The sequence below is a fragment of the Cynara cardunculus genome, unplaced genomic scaffold (genome assembly GCF_001531365.2).
Source record: "Cynara cardunculus var. scolymus isolate 2C unplaced genomic scaffold, CcrdV1 Un_Scaffold_2761, whole genome shotgun sequence".
Taxonomy (NCBI): domain Eukaryota; kingdom Viridiplantae; phylum Streptophyta; class Magnoliopsida; order Asterales; family Asteraceae; genus Cynara; species Cynara cardunculus.
In genome coordinates, this window is record NW_020201215.1 from 30,899 (window position 1) to 48,945 (window position 18,047).

Consider the following 18,047-nt stretch of genomic DNA (forward strand, 5'->3'; position numbering starts at 1 on the left):
AAGTAGAACGAATAAAACAAATTTTAAAGACAACAAATAAAAAATCCTTATAAACCACAAACCACATGAGAGTTTACTCAAAATATACAAAAATATTATTCATCATTAAAATCATGCATTTTCATTAATTAATATTGCTTTTAAAATATCCATGGTTTTCAAATAACTTGAATGCAATACAATCATAAATACATTCAAATAAAAATAAATGTTAAACTTTTGACAAAATAATTCATAACTTGTCGTGACCTTCTCTTGAATTTTCAAAACTTCTGTAACTCTATCCTCGCAGGGGCAGATAACCCGTTACTGTCTCGGCTGTGTTACCGAAGGCTCTGGAAAAGTCGGAATAGGAGAGCATTCATCTTTTATTTGAATAGAAATTTACATTAATCCTTATTTTCAATTTACAATAATATTTTACATCATGTCATCGAATGTGTAATTTAGTTGGGACGGAGCGACTATTCAAATATATAATGGGTTCAAGTTCGAATCATGCAGGAGACAAACTTGAACTCCTCCATTAACCTTGCCCATTGAGTCGGCTTTAATATGCGTTGCTAGAGTACAGACTCCATGTGATATTGAGATAATAATCAGAGTTATCGGTAATCAACTTTTTCTCCGATATTATTTTGCAATCTTATTGGACGGATAGTTGGTTATTTATTAATCTATAAAATAATTACCCAAAAAAGAAATTACTAAAAATAAAAAAAAATAAAGGGAAGGGAGGAGTGGGCGAGTGGAGGGTTTTCGAAAGCTTCTTATATCCCTTCTTCTGGTCGCGGCGGATTCCATTCCATCGCCAGTAGTACTCATCACTCGTCTTCCAACTGCGTGTAACTGTGTGAAAGAGGAAGGATTTTTTACTAGGGAGGAGGAAGTGGAATTGCTGGTGGTAGCGGCGGCGTTAGATCTGATAAGAAGTATGGGTAGCAGAGGCGGCGGCGGAGGAGGAGGAGGAGGTAATAATGGCGGAGGAGTACAAGGAATACCGGCGGCGTCTAGGAAGATGGTACAGAGTCTAAAGGAGATTGTAAACGGAGTCTCGGAAGCTGAGATCTACTCTGCGCTTAAAGATTGTAATATGGACCCTAACGAAGCCGTTAATCGTCTCCTCACTCAAGGTGAAAAAAAAAATAATAATAATAAATTTTCATGCCTTTAAATCTTTCATATTTTTTCGATGATAATCTGCAGAGATTTGAGAACAGTTATCTAATTTTTTGTTGTGGCGTACTTGCACTATAAATTTTCGAGCATCTTATTCTCTGTCATACCAGCAAAAATTTATTGCTTGTGTGCGATTAGGGGTGTGTCACCGCAAAAATAAGTATGGTACTTGAAAGAAACTACAACTGTTTATATGAAGATACAATTAAATATATATATGATTTGATGATTTTGGTCGTCCTTTTTTTCTTATATTTTACGTGTTGATCATGGAGATTTGAGGCATTGTAAGCCTTTTAGTGGTTTGGGTATTGCTGTTTCGAAATTTGATAAAACTAGGTTTAGTTATGGTAGCAAATAATACTGTTAAGTTCTTCTCTGGGTTTATTAGGGCTCGTTTTATATTTAAAGAAACTGATACTGTTATTCTATACGTAAAATCAACATGTTAGTCAGGTGTTGGGTTTTCTTATTGGTGTTATCTTTGTCTTGCATTGCAAAATTTCAGTTGGATGTGCTTATGCATACTCTACTATCAGCTTATTACCTGAAGCGCCCTCAAAAAGCCAATTTTTTTTGTTTGACCATGAACCATGTGAAGTGTTTATAAGAACGTTCAATTTAGCCATTCCGAATGTGGCTTTGAATGGATGAATCCATGAGATTCTATGATGTTAAGCTGTGCAATGGCTGTGAATGGAATTATGACAATAGTTGTGTTTCTGTATGTTGTCAAATAAGATGACATAATCTTGATTCTTCTTTATTTTTTTCAAAATTTTCTAACTTTGCTGGCAAGCTTTCGTTTTTGTACCCTTTTTGCAAACCGGGATCTTCATGGAAACAACGAGTATACTCTTTGGGGTAGAGCAAGTTTGCGTACATCCCGAGCCCTGGTGGGATATGCTTTGGTAATCTTGATAATTGTTGTCATTGCATATTCATTATTCATGGTTCATATACAAGTCTTGCGAGGTCTATATATTGAGTGAAAATGTCTTCTTGAAACTGATTTATAGTTTTGGATTTTTATGGCACTTCACAGAGTGTGTCCTTGCCTTTGTGCATTTATGTCGAAGCATATTGATTATTCATGGATTGTCTATTTTGATGTACAATTTTTCTTGTTTTGATTACAACCCAGTGATTCACATGAAACTTCTTTTGCAACTCTTTTCGTTACCTTTTCAAATTAGAGAAAAAACAGTAACTATCACCATAAGCTACGACCAAGGTGCATCACATGGTTCTGCAGGACAGTTGGGAATATATTAGTAATATATTTGCAGAATATTGCCCTTCAAAAATATTATTGGCTTCATGTATTTATTAGGTTGTGGTAAAGTTTATATATAACATTGGGTATTGGATTTGTTTATTTTCTTGAAGTTGTAAGGAGAAAAGGTAGATCTAGAACCTGTATTATTTTGGAACAAGTAGATGGACTCATATGAAGGCAAACAAGTTAAAAGTTGCTTTGAGATTTTATTTTCTCTTTTATATTCTCTACAATATGTCTGTCTTTGTGTTTTATAGGATTGTCGTTGTAATGGCAACTTATCTATTTTTGGTGTTATTTTACTTGCATCTTCATGTCACTTCTTACTTTCAACTTCCTGAAACAAAATTTTACATTAGCACTGCTTCTTGTTGTTGCCTTTATCTGTGTGAACTTATAGTAGCTTTCTCGTGATGAGCAAGTCTAAGCTATATACCCATATAATATTCAACATCAGTTCTAATATGAAGTTATTTTATCTTTTAGATCCTTTTCACGAGGTGAAGAGCAAGCGAGAAAAGAAAAAGGAGGTGCGTGGAGAAAGAAGGCATGGAACCTATATGGTTCCACCTTTTTCTATAACCGAGTCTCTTTATGCCGGTCTTATTTCTTGCATCTGTACTGCTTTACAATGGACCTAAGAGATAACATGTTCAACCTTACTGGTCTTTTACAACTTCTTTCTTGACCTATTGTCATTCAGATATCTCTCCAACATCTATACATGCATTATTTCTTTTTATATTTCTATTGATATTAATCTCCTCGAACCTTAACGTACAGAATATTTAAACAAACTGGTCACCAGATTGGGGCAGAGTTTCTTACCTGCTTGTATGAATTTGTCTTGCACTAATGGTGTACAGAATTTTTATTATTGTATTCCTATGAATTGCAAATTTCTCACGTGTCATTAGTTGATCCGTCTTATCACACATTGTTTTTGGCTGTTCAAAGGTCTTACAAGATCAAAATTTTATTAAGTTGCTCCTATTTTTAAGTAGTTTATTTTTGCTTTTATTTGTGTTCAGTTTAAGGATACAACAGAATCCAGGCCTCGTGGTGGCGGTGGTATCACTTCAAATCGTGGTGCCAGAAGTGGTGCAGATCGTTATGCCGGGCGTGGCGGTTCAACTCAGTTTAGCTCTTCTGGTATATTCAGTGTTACAATTTGGAGAAGTCAAAATATTTGTTTGGTTCAATGGAAACTTGACTTTTAATTTCATATTATTTCGTTCTATGCGTTATCTTATAGAATCTGGTGGTTTACATGGAAAACTTAAGAGGGAAAACGGGACAAGTTCTTACACAAGTTCATCTGCACCAGCTTATGGAGTTGCAGCAACAAATGCAAATCGGAGCCCCCCAACTTTCAGGTAGCAATGACCAGAAACTTGTTGGAACTCTACCATTCTAGTAGTTACTATGGCATACTTACGGATATTCAAGGTATACTGCACACATCTTGCACATAATCTGATAGGTTTTGGAGGCAGAGAACGTCTCCGAGGGTACTCACCACATCTTTTGCCCAGTCATACTGGTCAGGGTACATGGGTTTTTTTCTTGTACTTTTAGGTTTGTAGAGAAAAACAGATGAATGTTATTATTTGCCATTGTATCATTTAAGGCTTTTGTATATGTCTTGTCTTTTGATGTCTGAATATTCTCACCTATCATGATTGTCATGCTAGTCGGTCTATCTGAAGTGTTGCCTTTGTATGTGCTCCCAAAATTAGGAATTAAAGTTGAAATGTTTCCTAGCAAATTCAATGTTAAAATGGATCCTTAACCTTTCTGGGAAGCTAAAATTTTAACAATCATTTGATTCTTCTCTGACAACAGAAAGAGAACAAAAAGAAGTTGCATCTCTCTGACACTTTTCCATATTGTATTCATCATGGGAATGGCTAATAATTTCTACGTTTTTGCTCATTAACTGTGTCTTGCTACTGCAGTGGTTCTTTTGGCACTGAAAATAAAGCATCATCTTTCAGTGCAGCCGATGGTACTGCAACAGTTTCACAGCAGCCATCCTCTGGATATCAATCTGCTTGGTTGGGTGTTCCTGGTCAAAAATCGATGGCTGATATTGTGAAAATGGGCAGGCCACAACACAAGGCTTATAGTACTCCAATTTCATCTCAAAGCATCAATCAGAGCGCCTTTATACAGCCTTCATCTGCACATTATGAGCTGCATTGTTTGGAGGACTATGCTTCTAAAGCTCCAGAGATACATCCAGAACATGATGCTGCTGCAGATCAATATGTTTCTCCTGATGATGAATGGCCCTCTATTGAGCAGCCACAATCTGCCGGTGTGCAATCTATATTGGAGCCATATGTAGAGTCTGAGCTGAATGTGGGTCAATCAAACTTACCATTTGAAAGAAGCAACCAATATGGGGGTTCTCAGACAGATGAGGCTCAGGAAGAAGATGAAAGTGTTTTTGAAGATCACACTGCAAATCATGTTGGGTCTGCTTCTGTTTCGAGTAGAAAATTGCTGGATGATACATCTGGAAGTGCACCTCTATATAATAATGACTTGTATAAAAACATGGATTCCTTCCACCCTGAGGAACATGCTTTTGAGCACAAGGAAGGTATTTCCTACATTCTAAGTGATCAGTTTTGTTTAGTAGCTCAGCATCATGAATCAAACCTCCTAAAGTTTACTAACATCATCAACATAAAGGTTGTTAGGGTCAGTGCAATCTATGATGCTCTACAGAGTACCAAGGTTTAGTTTTTTCTCGAATTGGATTAATAATGATATTTGATTGATGATATTTTTAGGCAGCCGTGATATGTTTATTTCTTTGAAACACATGTGCAGCTATTTTTTATACAATATACAAAGCATTAGAGCAATCACGTCTTGGAAACATTCTCATTTTTTCATATGCACTTGGTTGACCTTTATAGGTGCCTCAGATTTGGTGGAGCCTTTTGTGTACCTATATATATTGTGAACCTTTATTTGTATATATAAGGTTGGCTGAAGTTCGGATATATGTGAGCTATGTCATATTTTTTCATCGCAACAGAAGTGATTTGTCTCTGTTTAATGTATGGAATCTGTGAGAGGAGCTTTTTTTGCTTTATCCTTATGGATTAGTTTTCTGGTGTAGAAGGAACTGTTGTTGGCTGCATAAGACTGCATGCATCGTCTTAATGCTCCAACAGATTTTTTCCCTGTAGTTGCATAATTCTTGAAGGTGTATTTCATCACTTGTTTTAGGTGTATATGTCATCATGTGAGTTATTATATGATTTGTAGTTGTCGAGAGTCCAAAGCCTGATACTTTTAAGTGAATTTTTGGCCAAATTGTGTCTGGTGTTTCTGGATTTAAACTATTCGTGCATGCTTACAATTATGTGATAACTGACAAGTACATTACATACTATATAAATACGTATTTTGTTGTCTTGTTTATCTCTTTTTTGTACAGTTGGCCAAAGGTTCATTTAATATTGTCTGAACTTTTGGTTCCTGGTGGCTATTTGGGTTTATACTAATCATGTTGCGATCAAATCTGTTGGTCATCTAGATATGTGAATGCACATATGCTTTCTGTTTTGTGGTTCAAAGGCAGGGACTAACATTGAAGATAATCTGGGAACAAGTAGTATATACAGAAGATGCTTGAATTTAAGCATCAGCCATTGTCTCATGCTATATAACATGTTGTAAATGGGTGGCAATTAACATTGTTATAGTAACCAAACCATACCAAACCAAATTGATCGAGTAAATCCCATTCGAGAGTAGGGTCTTGGGGGGAGTCGAGATGTACGCAGACCTGACTACTACCTCAAAAGAGGAGAGCAACATATCATAGATATTTTCAGTTCATCATTTATCACTTGGGGTCAAAAGAGGAGAGCAACATATCATAGATATTTTCAATTCATCATTTATCACTTGGGGTAGGAACGATAGTATTCTTGGCTTGTGCAAGATTGTGAACAGCACAGGTGGGAAGCATGCACTCTAACTTATGGGGAATGCAACTGAGAGAAATAAGAAGAAAAAGTATATACCAAACGTAGTTGTTAAATGTGCGCCTAGGCGCAAGAGGTTGGGTTTTTTCTATGGTCGAGGTGAGGCATATTCACAAAGGCGGGCTTGGCTGAGGCGCCTTTTGGGCCTAGGCGTGTCTCACAAATCGGGCTTGAATTGTGTTTTTTAAAATAAGTCTTCTCATCTCCTAGACTTCTACAAAAAAGGCTTATCATCTCATCTCTCATGATTAATGTACCGAACCCCTTACAAATACAACCAAAGCCCACCCCATCTCTCATCTCCTCACATTTGCTCTTGATCTCTCTTGATCGTGTACCGCTTGGGTGTTACTTCCTCTTGATCGTACCTCTTCGGGAAAAGGTAACGTACTCATATGATCATCCTTATGTCATTGTTTCCATATTTTAAATTAGGCATGGCAACGGTGTGAGGATGGGGCGGGAAATGCAATCACTGGGCCCGGTCCCTCGGCGGGTACAAGGAATTGAATCCCTCACTTTTTGTTGGCCCTATCCCCGACCGATCCCTGGTTTAACAAAAAATGTTCAAAATTGGTTAAAAAATAGAATATATATATAATATACTTTTGATATATATGTTATATATTATGAGAGTATATTATATATTATATAGTATATTATATTTATATTAAAAGTATATTATATATGTTATATTTTTCTACCAATTTGAACCTTTTTCTGTTGAAACGGGGATTGCTTGGAGATAGGGCCAACAAAAAGTTGGGTATATATAGGGCTCGGCCCCGGTTTTCGATTTGTTGCGGCTCCCCGGCCCCTACGGTTTGGTGCAAATCACCATGCCTACTCTAAATGACATTGGTGAGAGTAATGCGCGGTTGATTGGAAGAAGGAATGATGATAATGAAGAGGTTTATGTGTTTGAAGATGACTCATTGACATGGGCTGATGTTGCTAGCGCTTCGGGATCTTGTGAGTGTAACTATAATGTGCAGAACAATGAAGTGAAGGTTAGGGGAAGGGTAGGAGAAAGGCCACTTCTAGTTCAAGACATCAACTCAAAGATGAATAGTATGAAGTTGAATTATTAGAGAAGAGTGACTTCAGAGAAGATATTGGGGAGTATAAATCCGATGAGAACGTTGAAGAATACACACTTGATGATGATTAGGATTGAGCAGTGACTAGTAGTCAGGACTTTATTGAGCTATGCTTGATATTAATGCTATTTGAAAATTGAAATTGAACTATGTTCTATATAATGCCTTTTGAGTTGTGTGTAACTATTTGCGTGTGTATATATGTTTGATAAGATGTGCCTCATTTTCTTGAGGCCTTCGCTTAGGTCCCGGGACCCCTTTACGTTAAGTACCTCTGAGCCCTTAACAACTTTGATCTCAAGCTTTGCTTTGGTTTATAGTCTATTGATGGAGATATCAGGGATTGAGTGGTATATTTATATTTTATGGATAGTGTGGTGGGATAATTGATATGTTTATTTGTTCTTTGCTTACTATTGCAGTGTGGAATTCTATTTTCTTGGTACTGACCTTTTTTTTGGTAATTTGTACCTTTTTTTTGCTAATTTGTTTGTACCTTTTTGTGTCTTAAAGAACGTAAAAATTTGGTTGGATATGCACATTTCATCAGAAGTCTTCTCATCACTAACTTAGTTATTTTACCTATCTTGAGCATAGTTGTGAAGATTTGTATTCTTAGTGGAATGCCAATACCTTTTGTTTTTGACTCTTGTCAATTTGACTCAATTCAGTTGAAGAAGGTAATGCCTCAGCATCCTCAGTGAGTGCAAACATGCAGCAACTTAATATACAGGAAGAGAGACACTTGGATGAATCTGAAGAGGAGGTCCCTTCTGTAGTAATCCCAAATCACCTGCAAGTCCAGACTGCAGATTGCTCACACTTGAGTTTTGGGAGCTTTGGTGCTAGCATGAATACTGGGTTTCCCGGATCTTTTGCATCTAGGAAGTTGAGAAGCAATATAGAAGAGACACCTGCTGAGGCAGATACTTCATCTGTTGGGCCCTCTGAAACTAGGTAGAACCTTCTCCCAATATTGCCATTTTCATAAATTTCTTTTTGATATTGTTGGTTCTTATATGAGTTCCATCTGCAGAAATTCCGAATACTATGGTGATGAGTCTATAATAACATCAGAGAGCAATCCTGTCCACCGGGGGGTGCCAAGTTCTGTGAGTTATGATTTACCTTCTGCTTCACAGACAGAGGTGTTGAAGCAAGAAAATTCCGAGGCGACACATGCGAATCAATATAGTTTTTCTTCGTCTACACCTGTACCTGGTTATACATTTGATAGCACCCAGCTATTGAACCCTTCTTTCCCTCAATCTCAGACACCTACACAGATGCAAAATGCAACTCCTTTTTCGAATGTGATGGTAATAACACACAGTTACAATACATGTCATTTAGATTGTCGATTCTTTTCGCTTGCATACTTTTGTCTCAGTTGATGCTCTGACTTTCACCTATAATATGTGCAATGAAAACATAAATTTTCTGCTGTTTATAATCATGGGAACTGTTACATCTAAGATTTTTGGGTTCCTGGAGGTTGGCACAGTTCTCTGTGAGTTATATTTATCATATAGTTAGCTTTACGAAATAGACCTAGAAGTAAGGGGCTTTTACCAAATACTTACTCGGTAAGCACTTACCTGTAGAATTCAACACTTATCATTTACTTACCGGGTAAGATTTTAGTCAACAAAAACGACATCATATGCAACAATTTACCCGGTAAGCGCTAACCGGGGTAAGAATAGTTGCCCTCACTTACTGGGTAAGACTTTCGGTCCTTGCCTCGTTCTTACTAGGTAAGATTCTTGGTCATTGTCATATTCATCCGGTTAGGTGATGTAACTTGGTAAGTGCTTACCCGAGTAAGCAATTGGTAAACGGCCCTTTAAGTCTTGGTCTTGTCCTTGATCAACGGCAATGGCAACATGCAAATACTAGTCGTAATCTTTTATACTTTTTCTAATAACTTTATTGCCATATAGCTTGATACTAGGTAAACAAAGGGTGTTGCCATAATGTTGATGAATTCAATATTTGATAGGGTCAAGGAAGTGAATGTTGTTGTCTTGTACTATTGTATAATTTCATGAGACAAATGATATTGTCCAGTTATTCAAAGATAGGATACCTAATGGTGGCTATAGTTTGATAAATAAATCTTTTTGAAGCTCATCTTTTGCTATGCTCAATGTTTGTTCACTTTTTGGCTGTTCTCTCTATGATTTTTGCAGCAGGCTGCATATACAAATTCATTACCGAGCACATTGTTAGCAGCCAATGGTCATCCTGTCAGAGAATCTGATCTTTCATATTCACCATTTCCTATTAGTCAGTCAATGCCCACTAAATATGGTAGCTCAGTATCTTCAATCAGCGGTTCAACTATTTCTATGGCAGAGGTATTGTGCTGTATTTAACTTGCTTTTATTCTTTTCTTGGAATATTGATTCATTACATTCTGGTAGTTTTAACTGTAGAGCTTAAGATTGTGCTTTCAGATTATTTTTTTGTGCAAAGATTTGACTATTGCTGTTACCGATCAAATGTGTTTTGTAGGTCTGAATGAGTGGAAAAATAATTGAAGTCCTTGTGACCTGTCACATGGAAATTGGAAAAATAACTTGAATAATTAACTAGGATATCGAAGATGTACATGAAAACTGTATAGGATTCACATCCAAGGTGATGAATTTCTCACCAAAAATTGATGAACTCAATAGACGAATGGGTATGTAAGTAAAATTAAAGTTCATCTGATGATGAAACACCATAACCTTAACTTTTGGGCCGAGGAAAACCAATAAGATGCTAAGCTGTCGATATGAGACAAGACGAATAAACAGATACCAACCACTCAATGATCATGCTTTGTATAAATACATGATTAAATAATAAATGTCAATGATGATTATTCTCTCTCTCCCTTTCTCCCATGTTGCATTACTAAATAATCAATGTCATAGCAACGTTATATGAGATTAAGATCAAGCTTCTCAAGCTCCTTCGTAGTGATTCATTTTTAATGCTTGTCCGGTTGGCCTCATCATGTAACCAAGAATGATGCTGGCCACCGCCACAATTTACCATAATCCACTCACCAGCAACATTCTTGATTACCTAGATGGTGTTGGAGAAGAATAGAGCAATAATATGTAATTATAGGGTGGGGTACGTGATGGAAACAGGAGGGTGGGGGAAAGAGTGTGACGCTGTGGCGAGTGGCCCATTACAGGGAATGAGATACTCTACATTAAATGATTAAATACAAGACGAATACTCAATTTGTTTAGAAGATCTCATTTGTAATTAACCATAGCAGTGTCTTTCTTTAAATTTGTGTTAGTTCTATCTTCTGCATGCATTTAAGGAATCTTTCTGTGGGAGGCCAAGCAATTCCTTTTACCATTTTTCATGAATTAAGGGAAATGGTGATGTATATTGACAACAAATTTGTTCACACCGTTTTAGTTAAGGTTATCCCCAAGTGTACATGTAAATGGTTCACATTGTTTTAGATTAGGTGAACCAAATTGACCGACAAATAGACCAAAAGTATAACAATTCAAAATAGCTCGTAAAGTAAAAGAACACCCTTCCCATGTAATGATGTCATGGCCAAATAGATCAAAAGTATCACAATAGCTCGTAAAGTAAAAGAACGCCCTTTCTATCCTTCACCTAATGACTTGGCTTGTTTTTTTAAATCATCAAACATGTGTTAAATTATACAGAACTCTTGTATGAAAACCATTGGTCTAGCAAGTTCCTTGTATGGTTCTAAGGTTGCCATATAAATCTCACATCTCTATTTTGTGGTTTATCTTTTGGAACTAAAACAACTTATGTTATGACTTTTAATCAGCTAATTTTTGACATCTATGTGTAAATGGCTGTTTCTTGCTAGTACATACATGGTTGTGCACTTAAAACACTTGAGACATAACTCATGGTCAGGTTCAGGTTTGTGATCCAATCATTCTGAGTTATAAGTAACTAATCTTGGTATTCAATCTGTAAGAGCATTATAATCATTACACATGCCCTATTGTTCAACTTGTTAAATCAATAAGCTTAGAGTTTTAGGGATCTTAACCCCTTTTTAATTGCAAGAGTCAATAGCATTCAACTTTTGTGCTGTTACATCTTTTTACATGTTAAATGTTGTTTGACAAATATAGATTTTTTTTACTGTAGTAAAAAGTTTGACTTATGAGCCCTTAGGTTCAATTTCTTAATTGTATGTATAGGGTTTTAAAATCCAAAACTTGAATGTGCTACCTGATTAATCAAACACCAAATTGGAGCTTCACCAAAACTGTCCAATCTCATTTAATGACGGTCTTTGCCCTTGAATGAAAAATGCTTGGCAGTCTGTCTTGCTCAATATTAAGATTGAACTTGTTGAAATGGTGACATGACTCTTTCTTATTGTCATTCCCAATACTTCAACAGGATAGTTCGAAGCTTGTGCTAACTGTTGAATCTTAAATAACTTGAAACATAGATGTTTTAGATAATCAAATAAGATTGTAACATGTACAAGAATCATGAGAACTTTTTAAATTTCAGTCTAAAAATTGGAATATTAGTCATGGTCAAAAACATTTTGGAAATATGCAAATGGGATAGAAGAGATTTTATTTGATACAATGGTCAAACTAGTATATAGTAACAAATGTTTTGATGTTTTTCAAGATGTGAAAAATGAAAACAAGATTTTCTTAAGCTTTTCGACGGTCTATAAGATGGTTTTATTTCGGTAGAACTATTGTTCTCAGGATGGAACCTCTCTAGCGGAGGCATCTTGCAATGCACCCTAAGATTGAATATGAGCGTAACACTAATGATTCCTCAGAAAAATGGATGGCTCTACCAATATTCTAAGAAAATAGTGAGTTATTTCTAACCATTGAAAAAAGATGGAATTGATTAAAAACTCATTAAATTCAATAGTAACACCTGACCTGTTTCTTAGACGAAAGAAGCACCCGTGATTGACGATCTTTCCACTGACAGTGACATGCGACTTGTTGTGGTATGGTGGCTTGCGGCTGCGTGTTAAGGTCATTGTGTTGGCCGTAAGTGGGGATTTATTTGCGTCCTTTTTTTTCTTTGTTTGAGATTGCAGAAATACCTTTTCTTGACACCCCACAAATCCAGCAGCCTGTTCAGAACTTCGATGAATATGGCTGGGGCATTCTGCAGGGATTTCTTCCTTTCATGCCGAATTTTCTTTATCCTTTCTTTCTTAACTGCTGTGGCTATGCTATGTTTGCTGAACTTCTTTTGGTAGCTAGGTTTTGGGTTGATGCCGCCATTTTGTGTTGTTTGTGACTACTAGGGGTTAGCAATGATACGGCGGCTAGGGTTTCTAAAGAATTTGATGTAGGATGTAATTAGGGTACATAAATGGAAATTTTCTTAAACTAATCTAGCGGCTCGAAGTTTGGACAAAGCTAACAAATAAGTACCAACACCTCAAACTTTACAGTTGTATAAAAATAAATAACTAAACCTGTGAGTTGAGCGAATATATTTTTGTATTTTTACCTTAAGTACATGGTGCTACATATAACCCGATAGACTTGACGTTTATCCATAAAATCAGGATTATATTGACATATTAAGCCTCTACTTCTACATATTTACACATTACACCCTATAAGTTGTACAAAAGCATTGATGGTGATGACCATCCAATCACAGATATTTTTTTAATTGTATTACATTCCATATATCTATCATTTAGTTGAATAAAAACAGTTATCCAACCATGTATAAACCCATTGTATGCTCTAAACGAGTCATGGAGAAGACAATGTTAAAAGTTAAAGAGAAAGTTCGATTGATGATGACATGCGTGATCCACCATTTTCCCTGTATGGTATTAATTAGATTGAATGGTGTTCGAACAGCATTTTAGTTAGTAAATAGCAATGTAGATTTTTGATCTCTCAATTGGAATGTAAGTTGACATATCTGTATCTATCAGTGTTTGTGGGAGTAGACGATAATTGCCAAGTTTTTTGTTTGGTGGTATACTTGAAAACTAGAGACAGTTATAGGCCGATGTGTATTATAGAATCTGGTTAAGAACGCCTCCCACTAAGCATTTTTTTTGTTCCAGAACTTGTTTTACCTTTAGATAACAGTAAAAATGCCAATGCAGATGAAAACATGTTCAAATATCTTGCATCTTCTAGATGTGTTAAGGAATATACAAAAGTACAGTGGTTTACAGTTCTGTACAGGCTCTATGCATTAGAGTATCATATATTCAGAAAGGGCATGTTATGAGGGAAGGAAGTTTCCACCTCAAGCCTATGTCAAGGCCGGGTATCCATCTCAGTTCACATGGCAAGTTGGCAACTATAAACTCATGACTGTTGTCATAGATAATTGATTAAGTATCAGATTGCATTTTAGGTCTGGGAGCCTTTTCAAATAAATTAAATGTGCAATTTGGACTTCAAAATTCCAAATTGTTGCAGTTAATACATGGGGAACCATTACATTCATAAGATATGGAGATCAATACATTATTAAATGAGAGTACAATAAACACATTCCAAATTATAGAAACTGAATATTTCATGTGGTATATGCTGCTTAGAGTTTCTTCAATAAAATTACTCTTATATGGAAAATAATCTACTGCTCGATGAAGATTTTTTTTTGATGATTTTTGAACCAACTAACAGGTTATGACTCTCCAAGATCTTGGCAGTGTCATCATTTTGTCTCTTCATAATACAGTTGTAATTTCTTAGTCTCTTTCGGACAAACTCCTGAACTGTTTAACGAGACACTCTAGGAAGCTAACCAAGGTTAAAAGAGATTAGTTCTTGTTAAGTTGTTTAAGTTATTTTAGAGATATTTCGACTCGGTAAGCAAGAGTAACACGATGAATGTTTGGACTTTTTGTTGTTTACAAATAATGGGCTTGCATCCAAGTTTCTTATGATCAAAAGCCTAGTTAGTTACACAAAGTTAAGCTAACTTATCGGTTACGGAAACATATGCGCATGAATGAACCATAAATTTTCTTTTGGTTGATAAACAACAGGGTTGTAGAGATGAGCGTTCTCAAGTGTACTTGATTTTTTTTGCTCAGTTGATATTTATGGCCCAATTTTAGTATTATAATTACTTGCATGTTGAAATCCTGTACAAATTGGTTAGTTGGTTTTGCTATAACTTTATTTCCTGCCTTCACTCACCCATAGCATTTGACATTTGATGCAATGTTTATATACCAAGAAGGAAAGCTAAAAAAGTGAACCTACAATTGTTCTACATATCAAATATTGATAGAGTTGATGACATTAGTATTTGTTTGTTACATTCTATGCTTGTAATATGAGCACTATTCCTTGTCTTTCAAGATGTGATTAAGACTTTTAGCTATTGCCCCAACCCTACGGGTGATAATACACTTCATTTTTCTAGGAATTCTGTTGGTGGTTGTGTATTGGATTTGTATGATAAGTGCCTATAGCTCTCTCTTTATACAGTTTGTACAGTTTTATAGTTTTTATTCTTCCTACATAAAAGCACATATTTACCATACTGTCCATCCAGGCTTTGAAGACCGGGGTTTTCTCATCATCTCAACCAACACAACAGACTCCACCTGGGAACACTATTCCTACAGGACCTGCTCTTCCACAGCACCTTGCTGTGCACCCGTACTCTCAACCCACTCTTCCTTTGGGACCTTTTGCGAACATGATCGGCTATCCATTTTTGCCTCAGAGTTATACATACATGCCATCTGGTTTTCAGCAAGCATTTGCTGGGAACAGCACGTATCATCAACAGTTGGCAGCCGTTCTCCCTCAATACAAAAACAGTGTTTCAGTCAGCAGTTTGCCTCAATCTGCGGCTGTTCCTTCAGCTTATGGTTCATTTGGCAATTCGACAGCAATTCCTGGAAACTATCAAGTCAATCAACCTGCAGGCCCTGCTGGCTCCACCCTAAGTTATGATGATGTATTGAACGCCCATTACAAAGAGAACAGTCAGTTGCTCTCTCTTCAGCAGGTATCCTCTTTTATGTTTCACTAACTACATCTAAAACTAGGCTCTTATCTCATCTATATTTCCTTTAGCGCATACCTGGCTATATGTGTCACTTGTGATCATGGTTCTAAATAACTCGTTATGACGCTGAAGCTTGGTTTCGCCACCATGTTGCATTTGCATCTTAGGTGGTGGCTTAAAATAGCATCTGAGGCCCTGACAGAGACCATCCGTGCTTGTGAAAAGATAATCTGTCTCAAACCTCACTTACTTTGTTGGGTAACATTCTTGGCCACAAAAATGGATTGTTTGTAAACGTCTCTTACCTAGTACCGCTAATTGGGTAAGAATCTTCTCCCTCAATTACCGGGTAAGAACCAAGGTTGTTGTCATGCCTCTTACCGGGTAAGATTCTCTATCCTTGTCAGTTGCCATGCTCACCCGATAAAGTAAATGACTTGGTAAGTGCTTATCTAATAAGCGTTTAGTAAACGCTCCCTTAGTGGGGTAGTTTGTGTGGTTTATAACAAGAGAATCTCTCTTGTTAGTTTGTGACATGTATTCATATATATATACATACAAAAGACACCTTGTATCATTTTCAAAAATTTGGTGAAATTCCAATACCCATCTACCACAACTCACCCATTTTTGGGTGGGGAACTTGGTATCATTTATTTTCTAAATTCTATTTGTTTTTGTAATGTTTTAGAACGAGAACTCAGCAATGTGGGTTCATGGCGCTGGTTCCAGAACAATGTCCGCTATGCCCGCCAGCACATATTACAGTTTCCAGGGTCAAAACCAGCAGCCGAGTGGGTTCAGGCAAGCTCAGCAACAGCAGCCTTCACAGAGTTACGGTGGAGCCGCCCTTAATTATCCGAATTTCTACCATAATTCCCAGACCGAATTACAGCAGAATTCGAGGGATGGTTCTCTTGTCGGTGGGTCCCAAGGCCAACCAAAACCACAGCAGCAGCAGCAGCAGCAATCGCAACAGCAACTATGGCAAAACAGCTACTAATGGATTTGGGTTGGCTGATACCTGACTCGGGTTTTTTCAGGGTCTTGTAATGAGTTTGAAAGTGGGGTTAAAATTCAAGTTTGAAATAATCGAACGAAAAAAGAGTAGTTGGTTTTAGCTGCTGCTGCCCTGTGCCTTGAGAGAAGGTTGTATTCTACCGGTGTTTTTTTTATGGTCACTGTTTGGTTCGGTTAGTTTGATTTAGGGACATGCGTGCCTGCTAATTCTCGTTAGTTTGACTTTTTTTTTCTTTCTTCGTTTCTTTGTTTTGTTTCGTTTGTGGGTGTTAATTTCTCCTTCATCGTCAAGTAATTTATAGTTTTTGATGGTGATTGTGAGCTTCTAATCTGGTTTTTATTACTGTGCTAGTTTTATTTTATCGACAGCAAGTGTTGTCTTTCTCTTGATCGTTATCTTCTCTCTCGATTTGTAATTTGATCTTCGGATGTATTTTTGTTTGTGGCAAAGAAGGATGCAAGGTTGGTTAGGTTCATTAGAACCCATTGGCTCTTAAATTGGTCATGGTTCGTTAGACCGGTTGGATCTGTTTCTGTCGACCAGTTAAGGCTGGTCTGGACTTGTTTTCAGTTGGTCATAACGGTTCTGGTTCTTGAAAAGAATCAAGAATCAGGCCTAGTGACCAATGACCTAACAAGTGTGAACAAGCTTGGTTCTTTTTGGTCCTTCCATAACCAGTTCTGGTTCTTAACCGTTTCTTCGACAAGTTCTCTCATATGATCAGGCATTGGGAATGCTTACCAAGTACTTGCGGACGTTAATTGCATCTTATTGGGTAACTAAACGTTAATTGTCTTTTACTGAGTAAGAGATGCTTATCCCGAAAAAGATGGTCTTTATCAACATATTTATGTGCTCTTTTGCACACTGAAGATCAATTTGGAAAGTGAAGATGGTGGTTTGTTATAAAATGTTTATATCGTGTTTTTTGATGACCAAGAATCTTTCATGGTAGACTGGTAAGGTAAAAATGATGACTTATATCAGATAAATGTTTACCTTGTTTTTGTGCTAGATTTTTCGATTGTGACACCAATAACTTCAATTATAACACCAATAAAAACATCAAAATGATGATTAGCACTAATCTATCAACACATAATTCCAACAAAAAATATCATTAAACAACTTACCATTACAAATGAAATTTTAACGTCCGGTAAACAATATGAATCACATTTAGTGATTCAATAGACATTGTTTTTTTAAACCGTAAACATGTTTCGTTCAGTTAAAAGGTAAACACAAATTTTTTGTACTATGCCGTTCAGTTGAAGACGATAAGGGTCATTCCGAAGCCACCTCTATTAGTAGTTTGGTTGGAGATAGTCTCCGGTATTCAAAACTATTGGATCTTGAAAGTTAACAATTTATATATTTTAAGAATATCTACAGTAGATAGCGTTATTTTTTGTCATACAATATCAACATTTTATTAACCTTTTTTATTTTAT

General features: G+C 36.4%; 1 protein-coding gene across 2 annotated transcripts; it reads left to right on the forward strand.

The window, feature by feature from the left end:
- Positions 1-748: 748 nt before the first annotated feature.
- Positions 749-17,068, forward strand: LOC112503258 (putative uncharacterized protein DDB_G0277255). Of its 2 annotated transcripts, none has more exons than XM_025107320.1 (10): positions 749-1,133; positions 2,945-2,988; positions 3,490-3,610; positions 3,714-3,834; positions 4,417-5,066; positions 8,240-8,525; positions 8,605-8,887; positions 9,761-9,928; positions 15,111-15,572; positions 16,264-17,068. In XM_025107320.1, exons 1-10 carry the CDS (start codon positions 935-937, stop codon positions 16,573-16,575), a joined length of 2,646 nt encoding a protein of 881 aa, XP_024963088.1. In that variant the 5' UTR covers positions 749-934; the 3' UTR covers positions 16,576-17,068. The 2 variants fall into 2 exon arrangements, with proteins under 2 accessions (XP_024963088.1, XP_024963089.1); XM_025107321.1 differs by having other exon boundaries at positions 9,764-9,928.
- Positions 17,069-18,047: the final 979 nt, after the last annotated feature.

Excerpts from the sequence above, each read along its gene's own strand:
- LOC112503258 (XM_025107320.1), top strand. The coding sequence starts at position 935 with ATGGGTAGCAGAGGCGGCGGCGGAGGAGGAGGAGGAGGTAATAATGGC. Across the intron at positions 8,888-9,760 it reads CTCCTTTTTCGAATGTGATG|CAGGCTGCATATACAAATTC; the intron begins GTAATAACACAC and ends TGATTTTTGCAG. Across the intron at positions 15,573-16,263 it reads AGTTGCTCTCTCTTCAGCAG|AACGAGAACTCAGCAATGTG; the intron begins GTATCCTCTTTT and ends GTAATGTTTTAG.